The sequence below is a fragment of the Octopus bimaculoides genome, chromosome 6, assembly GCF_046866305.1.
Source record: "Octopus bimaculoides isolate indiv1 chromosome 6, ASM4686630v1, whole genome shotgun sequence".
NCBI lineage: Eukaryota > Metazoa > Mollusca > Cephalopoda > Octopoda > Octopodidae > Octopus > Octopus bimaculoides.
In genome coordinates, this window is record NC_142933.1 from 46,333,863 (window position 1) to 46,353,041 (window position 19,179).

Consider the following 19,179-nt stretch of genomic DNA (forward strand, 5'->3'; position numbering starts at 1 on the left):
TAACACTAACATCTCATTTCAACAGCTATATTTACCAAAATATAGACATAAAATGTAGACATAAAAACATTGATGATGATGCTGATCTAGCTATCAAACTTGCATACATATCTACACATGCAAACACACTTACAACTCCCTCCCCTGCATATATATATATATATATATATATATATATATATATATATGGCATCCAGCTGTAGAAACTCTGCCAAATCAGATTGGAGGCTGGTGTTGCCATCCAGTTTCACCAGTCCTCAGTCAAATCGTCCAACTCATGCTAGCATGGAAAGCGGACGTTAAACGATGATGATGATGATCATCATCATCATCATCATCTTTTAACGTCCGCTTTCCATGCTAGCATGAGTTGGACGATTTGACTGAGGACTGGTGAAACTGGATGGCAACACCAGCCTCCAATCTGATTTGGCAGAGTTTCTACAGCTGGATGCCCTTCCTAACGCCAACCACTCAGAGAGTGTAGTGGGTGCTTTTACGTGTCACCCGCACGAAGGCCAGTCAGGCGGTACTGGCAACGGCCACGCTCAAAAGGGTGTATTTTATGCGCCACCCGCACAGGAGCCAGTCCAGGGGCACTGGCAACGGTCTCGCTCGAAAATCCTACGAAGACCAGTCAGGCGGTACTGGCAACGGCCACGCTCAAAATGGTGTATTTTATGTGCCACCCGCACAAGAGCCAATATATATATATATAATGATAAATAATATATATAAATGTGTGTGTGTGTGAGACCATTCTGTAAAGTGGGTGGCATCTAGCCATTAAAACCATGCCCAAACAAACAGTGAAGCCTGATGCAGTTTTTCTGGTTTGCTAGCTCCTATCAAACAGTCCAACCCTTGCCTGCATGGAAAACAGTCACCTTTCCTTCAATAGACACTAAACTCTTCTTGCGAAGACCTATTGAGGCAAGTGAAATCGAAATCAAATCAAATTTGCAAATTTGATGACCCGTGCCAGTGGAGCGCTAAGAGCACCATCTGAGCGTGATCGCTGCCAGAGCAGCTGATTGGCTTCCATGCTGGTGACACGTAAAAAGCACCATTCGAACATGATTGTTACCAGCATTGCCTTACTGGCACGTGAAAAAAACATTCGAGCGAGGTCGTTGCCAGTGCCGCTGAACTGCCTCCTGTGCAGGTGGCACATTAAAAACACCACTTGAGCGTGGCCATTGCCAGTAGCCCCTGACTGGCCCTACACTCTCGGAGTGGTTGGCATTAGGAAGGGCATCCCGCTCTAGAAACTCTGCCAGATCAGATTGGAGCCTGGTGCAGCCATCTGGTTCGCCAGTCCTCAGTCAAATTGTCCAACCCATGCTAGCATGGAAAGCGGACGTTAAACGATGATGATGATAATGGTGATATATATATATATATATATATATATATATATATATATATATATATAAATATATATATATATATATATATATGTATGTATATATATATAGGCAATAAAACATATATTAAAAAAGAAGCACACTCTAAAGAATAGAGCAGTAATTCTCATTCAGTTTCTGTCGGCCTAATCCACTTCCTTTAAGCAGGCACTGTTCTCACATTGTGATGGAATTGATGCTTTTCATTTATGTCCTGTAACTTAACAGTTTGACAAATACAATCAATATAATAAGTCTCAGACTTAACAATAAAAACCAGGCATGACACAAGTAACTAAACTTGTCGAGTTTTGTGCTTCAGCACATAGTCAAATGACTGAACCAAATGAAAGATTATATAACCAATCAGCTATGCCAACATCCCTGTATGTTTATTAGTTTACTTATACAAACGATAACATTTGACTACAATGATTTGCTAAAAATACATTCTAAGCTATAAATTCCTTGCAGGAAATCTTTGGTATGATTGCAATGTAATGTAGATATATTTGTAGTATATATTTCTTGCTTGTTTGTTTTTAACAATAGAAATTCTGTTTCTATTATGGTAGCTTTTTATTTCCTTTGATTGAAGGCTTTTACATTTATGGCTTACTCTGCAGTATCTAAGTAAATCTAGTTTGTACCTTTGGAAATGAATGAAATACTTCAAATGGAAAAACATTGTATATTTTACTAAAGTATGTCATGATATTGTGACAAACCTTTAGGTATATCAATTTATCAAGTTTTCTGTTTGTTTTGTGGTTGATATTTTAGTTATTGTGAGGTTTTGTAATCTAATGCTTTTGTAATATATTGGTGCATTTGTGATTGCTTCTTATCAATGATTATCAAGAGCTCAATATACAAGTATTGTACCTAGTGTTTGAACATATATTTGGCTGTCTTTAACAATAAGTTATTTCAATAGACTTTGTTACATGCAACAACTACCAGAAAAATGTACTGGAAATACACATACACTCCATATATATGTATGTGTGTATATATATATATATATATATATATATATATATATATATATATATATATATATATATATATATATATATATATATATATATATATGTATGTGTGTATATATATATATATATATATATATATTGTGACACGTAAAAGCACCCACTACACTCTCTGAGTGGTTGGCGTTAGGAAGGGCATCCAGCTGTAGAAACTCTGCCAAATCAGACTGGAGCCTGGTGTTGCCATCCGGTTTCACCAGTCCTCAGTCAAATCGTCCAACCCATGCTAGCATGGAAAGCGGACGTTAAACGATGATGATGATGATATATATATATATATATATACACACACACACACACACATATATAAATAAATAAGGATAAGATCGTTATTTAAAATACCGATCATATCAAGTGGCTAGCATGGAAATAAAAACCTCATAGGTAATAATTATAATATATATATATATATATATATATATATATATAAAGGAAGTTAGTAAGCTTCAAGCAGTACGTAGAAGGTATAAAAAACAAAGTTCAGGAACAATGGTTTATTGTCGTAGAAGGTTGTAAAGTTTTACCCATATCAGAGTTTGATAGGCTGAAAAGAATTATTTATAGTTCACTGTTAGCAGCTGGGGTTGCTGTGTACGTGAATAAAAGTCCAAATTTAGGGAATGGAGCAGGTAAAATCCAGGTTGCATATGTTTCCTAGCTAGCAGAATCATGGAAGTAAATGAGAAGTACTCCACCAGCTACTCATCAGGCCAAAGATACCTTAGTTAAATGAAGATTACAGTGTTGTCAAGGAATCCTATAAATAATAATAATGATTTTAAGCTTTGAAGGGTTCACTGTGTATTGGCTAAAGAAAATAAGTTTAATATTGGGGCATATAAGCCCTTGATGGAAAAAAACTAATACCCAATTTTTTTCCATCAAGGGCTTATATGCTCCAATATTAGACTTTTTTTTTTTGGCCAGTACATGGTTAATGCTTATAAACTTAAAGCTTATAATTATTTTTATTATTATTTACAGAATTTTTGCTTGTCACCATTTTTTCATTTAACACAGAGTATGTATGTATGTATGTATGCATGCATGGTGCGGTGAATAAACTGTTGTTTAAATTACACAAAATGAAAATAACATTCATTTCTATATTTAAGAGATGAGGAATTATGTACATTATTTACATTTGACAGATATTTGTCTTCATCTTGTTTGTTGTTAACATAACGTTTCGGCTGATATACCCTCCAGCCTTCATCAGGTGTCTTGGGGAAATTTCGAACCTGGGTTCTCATTCCTAAGGTACTTGTTGTTGTTGCTGTTGTTCAGGTCACTGCCTGGAATCGAACTCGGAATCTTGGAGTTAGTAGCCCGCGCTCTTAACCACTACACCCACAGGCATAGAGCATATGGTGTAGTGGTTAAGAGCGCAGGCTACTAACTCTTAGAGTCCAAGTTTGATTCCAGGCAGTGACCTGAATAATAATAATAATAATAATAATAATAATAATAATAATAATAACATCGAAAAATACCTTAGAAATGAGAACCCAGGTTCGAAATTTCCCCAAGACACCCGATGAAGGCTGGAGGGTATATCAGCTGAAATGTGTTAACAGCAAACAAGATGAGGACAAATATCCATCAAATGTAAATAATGAAAATAACACTGACATCTCATTTTAACAGATATATGTATCAAAATTACATAAAAATATCTTGAAATACTAAAGAGTAAGTTTATTCAATAAAATCACCATTGTCTTCAACCATGGCCTCCAGATGACTTTGGAACCTCCTACAACTCTTCTGGATGGTCTCTTTGTTTAAGTTGGTGAATGCTGCCATAATCCTTGCCTTCAGTTCATCTTTGGTGTTACAAGGAGTTTTGTTGGCCTCTCATTCAACTGCGCCCCACACATAATAATCAAGGGGGTTGCAGTCTGGGGAGTTAGGTGACCAGATGTTAGGGGTGATGTGGTTGCAGAAATTGTCTGACAGCCGTGTCTGGGTTCTCCTGCTTGTGTAGCATGGTGCAGAGTCCTGTTGCCAGACATAGGGTGTTCCAGCAGCCACCCTCTTGACCCAGGGCAGCACTATCTCCTCCAGGCACTTGATGTTGGCCTTTGTGTTGAGTCTGAGGCTGAATTGGAAGATGAATTGAGGCATAACGTCGCCATCACTAGTGCTGCACTAGTGTCCTTGTGTACTTCTGTAGGATGTGTGAGAAAGTCAAGAAGATAGAGATAAGTGGAGAGACAAAGAGAGGATAGGTTACTAGAAGGATATGGCAAGAATATGAGAGAGAAGAGAAAAGAGGCCATTTGAGAATGAGAGCTTTGCTGTGGTGTCCCTGCATAGTTTAGTTGTCAAGTGAGCCAAGAGGAAATTTATCGTGGACGAAGGAGTGTAGGCACTGCTACTAAGTGTTTGTGATCCTCTTTGTCTGTCTAAATTGTTATAAATAGTAATTTGTAAATATGTTGAAAGTAAGTATACATGAAAGCGGGAACAGCAAGTTTATTGTCTGTTGATCATGTCCCATAAAATTAACGATAATCTCTATAAATAAAATGGCTTGGAAATACAATCACATATCAACATAAATGAATTAATGAAGTCATAATATCCTACCTTAAAATGGTGAAATAACTACTTCTAGCCTTCTATACTGTTTATAGCTCTTGTTTGTCTCTCTCTCTCTGTCTCAATAATTATTTTATAGACAAAATTACGAGTGGATAGAAGAATGCCACTCAGCTTTTATAACCTTCTCAGTCTGTATCATTATAAATAGTAATATATAAATAATAAATTCCAAGTGTAAATACATGAATGCTAGAGCTCCCATGTATACTTTAGTTTTTAGAATATGTACACTATATTCCTGCATATCCTAAGTTGTAACTAAAAGAGGTGGCACTAAAAGAGGCATTTAATTGTAAAATATTGCCTCAGAACATCTTGTCCAATCCATTCCAGTATGGAAAAGCAGGTGGTGATACATCTCTTCAACAATTGACAAAACATAATGTTGGTGAAGACTTTCTCACCTGTGTAAGTATGGCAAAGCAAACATTAAAATGGTGATAGTGATGAAGATGATCTTGTCCATAATAGTCTTAAGTCTCCATCTTTAGTCTCCCTTTTTGAAACCTCATCAGATACTAAGTGGCTCTTGTAACAGAAGACTGCTTCTGATCTGGTTATATTTGATACACATACCATTATCCTTTTGTCCTGCTAGCCATCACTCTTACAATGTCTACTCATCACATTCTCTGTCTCTTATCAACAAACATGCTGCTGCCATCACTGTCTTTCTTCTATTACTCCTGCCATCATTCTCTCTCTCTTTCTCTCCCATTACTCTACTCTCTTTTCCAATCTTTCTCTGTGGTTATTCTAGCATTACTGTCTCTTCTGCTCATCCTCTTAACCTTGCTGCCTTTAACAAATAGAGACAACATATAGTAGTGAGAGATTTCTTTGTCTTGTGGGCTATAAGGCACCCTAGCTAGTGCTGGTGTGTCAATAAAATGCACCTACTACATCCTGTAAAGCAGTTTGTGAATGAGGTCTTTGTAGAGCCAAGAGGTCTCTTGAATCTTGCCAAGGATATAACAGTCTCTCTAATGCTGGTACCATGACAAAAATGCATTTAGTGCATTCTGTACAGCAGTTGGCAATAGAAAGAACATCTAGCCATAGTAATTATACCAGAAAAAGTGAGATTTAGTTTTCAAACCCTTCTTGGAAGGTAATAATTCTGAATAAGAACTGACTTAGACCCTGATGCCCTGTCCAACCCATGTCATCATGGAAAGCAGATGTCAAATGATGATGGTGATAGTGTTGGCAGCAGCACCAAAATCTTTCATACTTAGATGCACATCTTTAGCACATATACAATGTTGATGATAAAACCTATCAAATACATCAACATTATACTTCATAGCTTCACAAAATTATGTAACCTTCAATTTTCAGTTAATTACTCTTTTAAATGTTTCTTAGAATTACTTAACAAGTGCTTACATTTCTTTTAGTTTAAATGAATTTTTTGGTGACTGTTTTTTTTTTCTATTTCAGGAAGCAATTTACGCCAATACCGAACATTACAGCAACTCTCCCATCTTGGCAGTTATCAGAAGAAAGTAGCAATACAAATAATAATAATAGCCATGTAGAGCTGTCGGTTGCAAAATCATCTCAGTCTTGTATAAATACTGCAGCAGACGAAATCAAAAGTGATATAAAAGAACAGATCAATCCAGTTGCAGCATCTGGACAATCAAGTGCAGATTCTTCAGATATTAGTCCGGTGAATAGTGAAGATCTAGCACCAGATATTGAAGACTTAAGTAACGTTAATGAAAGCAATAACCAAGATTCTACTCAGTCTACATAAACAATTCAAAAAGGAAAAGGAAGATGTTTGGTAGGTCGTGAATAAAAAACAAAAAAAAAAGAAAAGAATGGAGGAGCAGGGAATCGTTGAAAATATTTTCTTAAATCAGTTTGTTTGAGATTTTTATATAATGTTTGCTGGTAACCAAAGATGTGAGATCAATACGAAAAAGGGTAAGGTTTAACCACTTTCAGTACCATATGGGTCTGATGAATAGTCAGTGGAGCAGCTGTGTAATTAACAATAAGAACCATTCTGCAGTTTCTGATAGCTTGATGAACATAATAATAAATAATGATATTTTATTTGACTGTAGTTGAATATGGAAACCTGCTGGTCATTTGACTTAAAGTTGCTTGCAGAAATGAAAGGATAAAATTATGATTCAATTTACTACCTTTTGCTTTGAAGCTTAAACACATTGGTTCATTTGATGAACAGAAACAATGTTAACACATCTAAATTGCAAGAATACTGCTTGAAGCATGAAAAAGTTTTCAACAATATGTTATGAATAAATTTTGATGAGCACATACAAGCGCCTGTTTTTATTTTATGCTGTTGTGGGCGAATTTTCTTAATGATAAATGAGGAAATGGTTGCATTCAGCTATAAAATACTTTTTCAGTTCTAATTTAAAAGCTTATCAACCAAACATTTGCTATACTCTAATGCAAATACTTATTTCGTCAGACTTCACTGGTTCATTGGGTTGGTTCTTTCTTTCAGGTTCCATACCACTTCTTCTGGAAGTCTTTCACTGCTAACTGCTGGAAGAATTGAACTCAGCACTGTAAACTAACTAATCCATCATCAGTGTTGCAGTTGTAGAGTTAATGTTTACAGTAGTATATTATTCCACTTGTATTACTTACTTAGTAATGGCTAAATTAGAAGGTGAAAGTGGACACAATTCTCTACAGATGATAGATAAAAGTCAAATTTCAAAACTGCTTTATTCACTACCATATTGATGGAACTGTCTTTACTCTCCTAATGGAAAATGCATTGTGTGAAAGCATTAAAGTATTAAGCATGTATATACTCAGAGGAAATGAAATATTGAATCATCCCATCAATAATGCGGCTTTTTCAATTGCATGAACTACAAGTTGGAGGAGGGATAGGATAAACTATCTCCATCAACTTGCTATAAAAGCAGGTAGTAATTTTACCTTGTGCTTATTCTTAGTGCAAGTTTTGAAGATGCAGTTCGATTTTAAGTTATTTTTTCAAAGCTATAATGGAAGTGACAAAGAAGCATATTCGGCATATTTTGTTTTGAGTTTAATAAAAGCAACAGCACAATGGAAAGTGCGAGGAATATTTATGCAGTATATGGGGATCCGACAACAAGCATAAGCCAGTGTCAATGGTGGTTCCAGAAACTACAGCCTAGAAGATGAGCCTTGTCCTGGAAGATCTGTAGAACTCGACGAGGACGTCCTGCAAACTCTGGTGGAACAAAATCTCATCATAACTGTTGAGGAACTAGCAGAGAAACTTGGATTTGGTCATTCAACCATTCGACACCTGCTTGCCATTGGAAAAGTCAGCAAATTGGGTCAGTGGGTTCCTCTTAAACTTTCCGAGTTTAATCGCGCACAGGGAGTGAATGTGTGCTCTTCTTTGCTGTCACATATCACAAATGAACCATTTTTGGACGAAATAGTGACTGGTAACAAGAAATGGGTTCTCTATAAACATGTGAGGCACCAAAGACAGTGGGTAGGGAAAGGAGAAACAACAGCTCCCCAGCCTAAAGAAGGTCTTAACCCATGTAAGGTGAGATATGAAAGGTTTAGTCCACTTTGAACTTTTAAATGCAAACCAAACAATAACAAAGGAGATATACTGCGAGTAGCTTGAGCGGCTTATATTAACGCTAGGAGGAAAACGATCATCTTTGGTTTCAAGACAAAAGGTGTTCTTCCATCAGGATAATGCTCAGCCACATACAGCGAGGATGACATTCCAAAGGCTGAGGCAGTTTGAATGTGAAACAATGCTCCACCCACCATATTCACTGGACAGTACCTCATCATTTGTTTTGCAGTCTTCAAAATCATTTGGACGGAAAAAAAATATGAATACTGTAGACAAGGTCAGAACAGTACTGGAGGTGTATTTTTTATCATGGACAAGTGAATTTTGGAAGAGGGGCCTTGCAAGAGTACCAGATAGATGGAAGAGCATTGTTGAAAAGGAAAGAAAGTATATTTTTTATTACAAAAGAACTTTGTTTATCTTAATTTTGAAAAATAAAAGAAGTATAAAAAGAACTGCATTGTTTATAGGATGACCCAATATATTTAATAAGGGTTCCAAATGTTAGTAAATGTAGATGTTACCAATTGTTTTATGAGGTAAATATAAGGTCAGTACAAATCTGAAATACAACTTATCTTCTGCCAGAATGGAAAGATTAGAAGTTATGTAAATCTCTGTTTTATATTGTCATGGGAACATCTGCTTATAGTCTTCCATATATATATATATCGTGTATTTCAATTAATAAGTGAAAATACTCTATAGCTTTCTAAACTGTTTATGATTAGAATCTAGAGGAAATCATAATAATATTTATTTGTTACACCATTGCTAAGGCAGAGGTATTGTGTTCAGTCATGTTTGTTTGTCCATGGACAAAGTATCTCAAAAATTGCTGGATGGATTCGGATGGAACTTGCAGGGATGTTTGGCCTCGTGACTGGCACGAACTGATTAGATTTTGGGATCAATCTGGTACCAGACAAGGATTCTGGATTATTTTTCCTGTTTTTTACTAATTTTTAGCAGTCAAGTTTATTTCTGATATTCTCATTTTAAAAATCATCTCGAGCTAATTGTTGAGAGGGCGCTGGTGCTGCCTTGGCAGAGGTTTGCGCTTTTTGAGTGCTCTTATTATTATTATGGATGGCAGTGGTCTGCCAGAATCAGTAGCATACTGGACAAAATGCTTAGCAGTATTTCATCTGTTGCTCCATCCTGGGTTCAAATTCTGACAAGGCCAACTTTTCTTTTCATCCATTTGGGTTAAATAAAATAAGCACTAGTTGAACACTGGGATCAATGTAATCAACTCAATTCCTCCCCCAAAATTGCTGCCCTTGAGGCAAAATTTGTATTATTATAATTATTATTAAGGCTGCGAGCTGGCAGAATCATTAGCATGCTGGACAAAATGCTTAGCAGTATTTTGCCCTTCACTACATTCTGAGTTCAAATTCTGCTGAGGTCACTTTTGCATTTCATCGCCAGAAGTGGACATCTTGCTAGCAGTGGCTGTGTTTTGCGGCATAGAAGACAGAATTAAATTCTAAAAATACACTCATTTAAAAAAGAAAATTGGCATAGCACAGGGATGGAACACTTGTTGTATTCAAATTTTGCAACTGCACAAGAGATTCCAGATCTAATTGTGATCCCTGGAGGAACAAAACTGTTTGTAGCAGTAGAGGGCAGAAAACTGAGGTGTCATCACATTTGTAGTGAAACAAACCATTTAAAGGCTTTTTGCCCCAGGCAAACGAAAGACAAAACCATGCTGCTGCAGACCCTTCAAACATGACAACAACAACAGCAATAAAAGCAACTGCAACAACACCAGCAGAGGCAGGTGACCACTAGAGTTGCAAAAACAACAGCAGCAACAACAACAATAAAAGTGGAAACAACAGCAATGAACAAAACAAACAACTCACCAACATCTTTGGCTTCCATACCAGACACCAACAAAAACAACAGCATCAGAACACCTCAAAACAACTACAACTTTACCAAGAGAACACAAGCAAAAAGCCCTACAAGATTTGCCTTTTCCCTATTCCGAACACTCAGATATGTCCTGAGACATGAGAGGAAGAAGAGCCTAAATAACAAGTTGCCAGGTCAAAAAGAAAAAGAAAAACAAAAATACAGCAACTAAAATACAGAAATCTAGCTGGTATGATGACTGAGAAGACACATTTCAAAACAAACACACAGACACCACCAAATGCAGCTACACCAGCACCATCAACAACAACATTCCCATCAGTACCATCACCACAAGCACAACTCAATTCACATACAGAACTTGCAGCTCACACATCCCAACACCTGCAACACACAATCATCAACTACACAGCAATAAATACAAACAATAGAGAACTAATGGCACACATATACAACCATACAGACATCACAAACACTGATTTCATCATACAAACAAACAACACACTCCCATGAACAAAATTTGTCCTAACATCACAAAAAAATACAACACAAAAAAAAAAACGAAATATCCTGAAGTAGTAGGAGCCTTCAGGAAAGACATAGACAAAAGACTATACAATGATCTGCTTGTGGAAACATCCACAAATAACCACGGCGACCAAACGACTATCTCCACCTCACCATTAAAATCACTGTAAGTAACCTTTTCCGTTTCTATACTGTGATTTAACATGGCCTTGCTTACGATAGGCAATATAAATGCACGTGGTCTGGGGGTCACCTTGGTAACAGGATAATCTACTCGGTGATCTCAGGTCACTCAGTGTTGATCTAGTGGCCATCAGTGAAACCAGACTTCCCACTGACAAGTGTTCATGCTCGTTTTTGCTGGATACAAGATCTATTTATTTCCATGTCAACCAGGGATGGGAGGTGAAACTGCAGTGTTGTTCTGGAGAAGACTGGATCTCAAAATAAGGACTATCTTCCACTCAGTCTATTTTACCTTTCATCCTTTTGGGATCAATAAAATAATTACCAGTTGAGCCCTGGGATCGTGGTAACTGACTAAGCCTCCCCACCACCAAATTTCTGGCTTTGTGCCTATAGTGGAAAGGATCATGATTACTATTATTAAAATGGCAAGCTGGCAGAATGGTTAGCATGCTTAGCATCATTTTGTCTGTCTTTATGCTCTGAGTTCAAATGCCTTTCATCCTTTTGGGGCCAATGAAATAAGTCCCAGTTGTGCACTGGAGCTGAAGTATTCAACTAGCCCCTCCCTCAAAATTTCAGAACTTGTGCCTATAATAGGCATTATTATTATTCATAAGTTGGTGAGCTGGTAGAATCATTAGCACACCAGGCAAAATGTTTAGCAACATTTCATCCGACTTTAGATTCTGAGTTCAAATTCCACTAAGGTAGACTTTGCCTTTCATCTTTTTGAGGTCAATCAAATAAGTACCAGTTGATCATTGGGGTTGATGTAATTGACTTGTTCCCTCCCCTGGCATTGTACCAAAATTTGAAGCCATTATTATAAATTGCTTTGTTTCATTTTCTTGAAAAAATATTAAAAAATTACTCATTTATACTCACACTTGCCTGTTAATTCTTATAAATATTCCTGGTGTTTTTGTCTTACTTTATATTAATTTTAGAGTCATTTAAAGTTCACTTTAACCTTTAGCATTTAAACTGGCCATATCCATCCCAAATATTTCTACCTGTTTTATATTTAAACTGACCAGATCCAGCCTCTCACACCTGCTATACAAAGTCATTTGAAAAATAAGCAATCACATCATCAAATTCTTGAAGCAATGAGATGATGCATGGTTAATTTAAAACAATGTGAATAAATAAGCATTACATTTGACAGAGTATTCTGAATGTTAAAAGGTTAATCTATATTAGGATTTATTGAGAGAAACACCATTCTCTAGTAATTTTCACTTGGTTTATTTAATGCGTGCCCGTATGTATGTGTATGTATGTGCATAAATATGATATGAATGTGTGTGTGTGTGTGTAATCTTTTAGTACATATATGGTGTCATTGACCTATGTGTATTCTAAAAACTTTAATCGGAAGTGACTGGGAAGAAAAATTAACAAAAAGTAAAGCTGATCTTCAAAGATAGAGTGAATCAAAGCTGGAGAATGAGTTGTGGTTTTTGAGCAAAGCTAGTTCAAAGTGAAAAATATTAGCAACGTTTTTAGTAAAATATATTAAAATTGAAAATTGATTCAACTAGCTCTTGAGATGTATCATGTTCTAAAAAACATCTGATAAATGTTAAAGCATTTTCATGTTTCTCTAGGTGATCCTCCACCAAAGAGTACAAAACTGCCTGAATTCATACCATTTGTCAGTAATATTTTTGTTTGTTAATGCTATGGGAAGTAACTCTGAGTGAGTTATTGTGATAGTGTTGATGCTCCACTGTTTCCATAACAACCAATGTTATTTCTTCTTTAAGTATAAGTTTGAAAGCTGAATCAACAGAGAGAAGTTACAGCTAGATGAAATGTTCAAGCAGTTTAAATGCACAATAAGTCTCTGATATCCAAATGGTTAAATAGTGGTCAGCAGAAGAGCATCCTGGAGTTACGACCTGGATGCAGCCTGGCCCCTTTGGGTGTCAAAAGTTAAGGGCTGAAACACTTGCCTGGGGGAGATTTTCTCTCTGAAGACCTACTGTTCAGCTCTCTTGAGAGTTTCTTACCACATAGCATTCACTTTAATCTCTATTAGAATCTATTGAGAGAAACATCATTCTCTAGGCAATTTTCTCCTGGCTTATCAAATATGTGTGTATGTATGTAATCTTTTAGAACATATATGGTGGCATTGACCTATGGGTAGTTTAAAAACTTTAATTGGATGTGACTGGCAGGAAAATTGATATAACATAAAACTAATCTTAAAGATAGAGTGACTCAAAGCTGGAGAATGAGTTGTGGTTTTTGAGCAAAGCTAGTTCAAAATGAAAAATATAAGCAACGTTATTATTAAAATATATAAAAATTGAAATTTTTAAGGTTTTGCTATCATTTAAGACTGATCCAAAAAAAAGTTTAGAGTTTTGGTTACAAAGGCACAAGCATGGTTGTATGGTAAGAAGCTTATTTTGCAGTCACATGGTTCCAGGTTCAGTCCCACTGTGTGACACCTTGGACAAGTGTCTTTGGGCAGACCAAAGCCTTGTGAGTGGGCTTGGTAGATGGAAACCAAAAGAAGGTCATTGTCATGTGTGTGTGTATGCACACACGTGTTTTTGTGTCTGTCCCACCCACCCATCCACCCAACACTTGACAACCAGTGTTGGTATGTTTATGTACCTGTAACTTAGCCGGTCAGTAAAAGACACTGATAGAATAAGTAGCAGGCTTTAAAAAAAGAAGCTAAGATTCTTCAACTAAGATCTTTCAACTAAGATTCTTCAAGACAGTGCCCCTGCATAGCTCCAACTTATTTACTGAAACAAGTTACCAACCACATGGTTCTGGGTTCAGTCCCACTGCGTGGCATCTTGGGCAAGTGTCTTCTACTATAGCCTTGGGTCGACCAAAGCCTTGTGAGTGGATTTGGTAGATGGAAACTGAAAGAAGCCCATTGTATATATGTATATATATATATGTGTGTGTGTGTGTGAGTTTGTGTGTCTGTGTTTGTCCCCCTAGCATTGCTTGACAACTGATGCTGGTGTGTTTATGTCCCTGTCACTTAGCGGTTCGGCAAAAGAGACCAATAGAATAAGTACTGGGCTTACAAAGAATAAGTCCCGGGGTTGATTTGCTCGACTAAAGGCGGTGCTCCAGCATGGCCGCAATAAAATGACTGAAACAAGTAAAAGAGTAAAAGAGTATTGCTTTATATATATGTAAGAACGACCGTGCAAACCAAAGGAGAAATAGTGACGAATGGAAAACAGGCTCCTTTTTTAACGCATCACACGGTCGACACAAAATATAATGATAATATGTTATAATACTATAACATAGAGGACTAGGAAATTTGCCAGGAAGGACAAGATAGGAATGCAACCGATAAAGATGATTAACAGTAAGATTTATTGGAGCATTAAATTGTATGTCTGTGTGTGAGTGAATGCAACATAATAAAACACGATATAAGACAGGCCATCATGTAAACAGAAGAGTGTGTATACAAATGTATGTATGTGTATGTAAGAGTTACAGAGTATAGATAAGAGTCAGTAACACGGATAAGGAAATATACCAGTTCTGTTAAGGTACACAGTAGTATTGCTAATCTGTATGTAAGAGGTTGAGGCGTTAGGCAGCGCTAAGTCAATCGTCGTGAAGTTGGGGCTTCTATGCCGGGCCGGGCTACTTGATACAGATGTTCTTCGCAGGTTGAGTTCTGGCTGTTAATTTCGTGGTGAGCAAATCACACAAACAGGGTTGAGAAGCTGCGGTGGCTGTTTGGTAGCTTGTGTATTTAGAGTCGTGTTGACGCTGGCGATCGTGCTAGTAGTACGTAGTTGAAGTGGTTGTTGATGTCGTCGCTGGAACTGGCTGGCTGGCTGGTGCTGTGTTATGCGTGTGCGGTCAATGAGCTGCGATGAATTGCCGCGGATAATTTAGGCTATTTATAAAAAAATAGGGGCTCCAGAGAGCATCAGAAAAACGCTCTCTCACGTGACCTTATTAGTGGCTACGGTTGGTCGGTTTGCATCCTGGCAGCAAATGGAGTGGAGACAATTGCCGCGTAAATAAAAGTCAGTCAGGTGATGACAGGGAAAGAGGTGTTCTCTGCTACGCTCGCATTTGTTAATATATATACCGTGAGAGAGGTAGTTTCACTACACTAGCCTCACACCAGACAAACAGACGAAACAGAAAATAATTGTAGTGAAAAAACTGAAAGAACGGTTGGTCCTATACTGGCATTTAGTCACCATTTTAAGTGAAGCTGTGTGAACAGAATCACGTGGGGCTGTATGTTGGCATCACGTCGGGGTTACCAGTTTGTAAGAACGACCGTGCAAACCAAAGGAGAAATGGTGACGAATGGAAAACAGGCTCCTTTTTAAACGCGTCACATGGTCGCCACAAAATATAATGATATGTTATAATACTATAACATAGAGAACTAAGAAATTTGCCAGGAAGGACAAAATAGGAACGCAACCGATAGAGATGAATAACAGTAAAGATTTATTAGAGCATTTAGCTCTATGTCTGTGTGTGTGTGAATGCGACATAATAAAACACAATATAAGACAGGCCGTCATGTAAACAAAAGTGTGTTCAAGTAATACATGTATGTGAATGCAAGAGATATAGAGTATAGATAAGAGTCAGTAACACGGATAAGGAAATATACCATTTCTGTTAAGGTACACAGTAGTATTGATAATCTGTATGTAAGAGGTTGAGGCGTTAGGCAGCGCTAAGTCACTCGTTGTGAAGTTGGGGCTTCTATGCCGGGCCGGGCTACTTGATACAGATGTTCTTCGCAGGTTGAGTTCTGGCTGTTAATTTCGTGGTGAGCAAATCACACAAACAGGGTTGAGAAGCTGCGGTGGTTGTTTGGTAGCTTGTGTACTTAGAGTCGTGTTGACGCTGGCGACGGTGCTAGTAGTACGTAGTTGAAGTGGTTGTTGATGTCGTCGCTGGAACTGGCTGGCTGGTTGGTGCTGTGCTACGCATGTGTGGTCAACGACCAGATCTGTGAGGATCTGAGCCGCGACGAATTGCCGCGGATAATTTAGGCTATTTATAGGAAAATAGGGGCTCCAGAGAGCATCAGAAAAACGCTTTCTCACGTGACCTTATTAGTGGCTACGGTTGGTCGGTTTGCATCCTGGCGGCAAATGGCGTGGGGACAAACATATATATAATATAGATTCACTTCTTCAAACCGTTTTGTCAATGTCAACTTCCTGTGTCTGGCATTTTGATGTAGTAACTAAGTAACCAGCTATTTACACACACACATGTATGTATACATCATTACAGTTGTGATGATTTCTGATAAAAATCAATTTCTAAAGGTACTTTCATTTTACATCTTCAGCTTTCTATTTGTGTATCTGTATGTACAGGTTCGTTTTTGTAAAAGTTTCCCAATGTCAACAGGTCTGCTTCATACATAAGATATATATTTATGTATATGTAAATACATTTTACAGAGTGATAGATGTCTCTTTTTCATCAACAGGTCTGCTTCATATATATGATATATATATTATTGTGTGTGTGTGTGTGTGTGTGTGTGTGTGTGTGTGTGTGTGTGTGTGTGTGTGTGTGTGTAAATAGATAGATGAGGCCTTTTTCTCACATGTCAACAGGTCTGTTTTATATATATATAAGGTATATTGCACAAAACTTTAGCAACAGTCAATGGCTTTGTGAGCAAGCCATCTTAGCTCGACATAATGACGCTGTTGACAAAATCAACTGGGATCTCTTGCAGCTGTTGCCAGGACAAGAACAATCTTTCAAATCCCTCGGCACTGTCATTGATCAGGACTAGGTTGTAGTTTTTCCAACTGAGTTCCTGAACTCTCTACAGCCATCTGGGATGCCACCTCACCACTTAACACTTGAAAAGGGGGCTCCAATCATGCTGCTCAGGAATCTGCATCTACCTTGTCTGTGCAATGGCACCAGACTGGTGGTGAAAGTGATATGACCCCATATCCTAGAGGCAGCAATTATGACTGGGAACTACAAGGGTGAGGATGTCTTCATTCCACTGATCCTGTTAATCCTATATGACCTTCTCTTTGAATTTAAATGGTTTCAGCTCCCAGACAAGCTAAATTTCACTATCTCAACAAGCAAATCTCAAGGAGTCTCTCAATGTTGTTTGGACTCACCTTACTTCTCCTTGCTTCTCTCATGGGCAATTATATGTAGGATGTTCACGAGTTGGAAGTCTTCAAAATCTTTTCATTTATACACAAATTAAAGGACTCACTCAAAACATTGTGTATTTAGAAGTTCTAGATAATTAAACTGTGATTGATTTCCGGATTTGTTTCAATACAGTTGTTTATACTCATGTCATCTGATAGAATTTTTGTTAAATGTATTTATTAATAGGAGAGGAGCACCCAGAGGGCAGTTCTTTTCAAATTTATGCATTTTCAGGTTTAACATGTTTCAACATGTTTAACATGTGACAACTAAAGGTGATTGCAAAGACAAAGAAATACCTGCTTTTTTTAACAATTTTAACAGTGAGAACATTGGACAAAACATGTTATTTTCAATAACCTGGGAAATGCCAAGTTATTAATGTATAAAGTCACACCTGTGCCTATTATTATTCTGCATCCAGCTGTTATATTCTAAGTTGAAGCTCAATGTTTATTTTTATAGTTTCTTACAACAAACACATTTTCTATGTTTTTTGATATAGCATTATAAAATTAAAAGATCTTTTTCCTTTTTTTAAAAAAAATACAATTAACTAATCTAGAAAAGTAGCATCAAATCAATTAAAATCTCTTTGATTGACTAAAACTGGAACGAAATAATTATAATTTTTGAATCATTAAGGATATTTTCAGGTCAGAAGCACTATTTAAAGCAAATTGATAAAATGTCATTTTTGATAAAATTTGCTATTTCATTATACAAATGTAATTATTTAATCATTGTTGCATAACTGATAACAGGCATTCAATAATAAATGACATGGTACATAGATATAGAGTATTTTTCTAGAGATAAAAAATAGAATATTACATGTTGATTAGGTTAAAGTATTCAGATCTTTAGTGGAATTTCATTATGATTTACATAAATGCTTCTGGAGAATCAGTATTTTTTTAAAACAAAGGTTAAAAACTTTGATAAGCTATTGAAATTTAAAAAATTGTATTAGCCTAACTGCAGATAAGCAGACATAGAGAGAAAAAAATGCATTAACATAGCTGCAGATAAAACAGACAGAGAGGCAATCTCTCTTTCTCTCTCTCTCTGTCTCTCTCTCTCTCTCAGCTAAAATCCATGCCATACTTCATATCCAGAGAGAAGTTTGTTTCTTATCAGATTAGAATGTTTGAGATTTAGACTGGGGATTTTACAAATTCTACAAACCTCTTTCATATGTGTTTTGTAGTTTAAAATAAATTCTATTATAAGTTTATTAACAAAGTTGTTCTTGTAATATAAGATTACAGCTCTCCAATTGATGCTTAAACAAAAATGATCTAATCTTTAAAGAAGACAAATGGAACTAATATATTTAATATGAGGTTTTGTTTTTAGTTTTTAATTTATGAGCTAAAATATGGAAGTATTTAAAAGCTATATTTACTTTTTACTATAACTCATGGTCAGATGTTAGTGGAAGGATATAATGACATAAGGTCACAAAGAGTAAAATTGACTACATCACCTCACACTATAATATTGGTACTCACGTTATTATCTCTAGATAGATGACAGGCACAATTGATCCCAGTGGAATTTGAGTTTACACTGTAATAAGATTTAACTAGATATTGACATAAGGCAGTTTAGGGGAGTACTAATAGTTGATTATATTGACCCCAGTATTTCAATGATGTTTTATTTTATCATTCCTTGAAAGACAAGAGGCTGAGTTGATTTTGGCATGATTTGAACTCAGAATGTAAAAGAGCTGTAA

At 36.6% G+C, this 19,179-nt stretch overlaps 1 protein-coding gene across 1 annotated transcript in view; it reads left to right on the forward strand.

Annotated features, from left to right (window-relative positions):
• The window catches only part of LOC106873420 (peroxisomal membrane protein PEX14), a 56,424-nt gene extending 44,280 nt beyond the window's left edge, over positions 1-12,144 (forward strand). Inside the window, exon 9 of the mRNA XM_014920779.3 lies at positions 6,506-12,144. Within this exon, the coding sequence (XP_014776265.1) occupies positions 6,506-6,824 (319 nt within the window). The 3' untranslated portion in view covers positions 6,825-12,144. The remainder of the gene's footprint in view (positions 1-6,505) is intronic.
• The last annotated feature ends 7,035 nt before the right edge of the window (positions 12,145-19,179 follow it).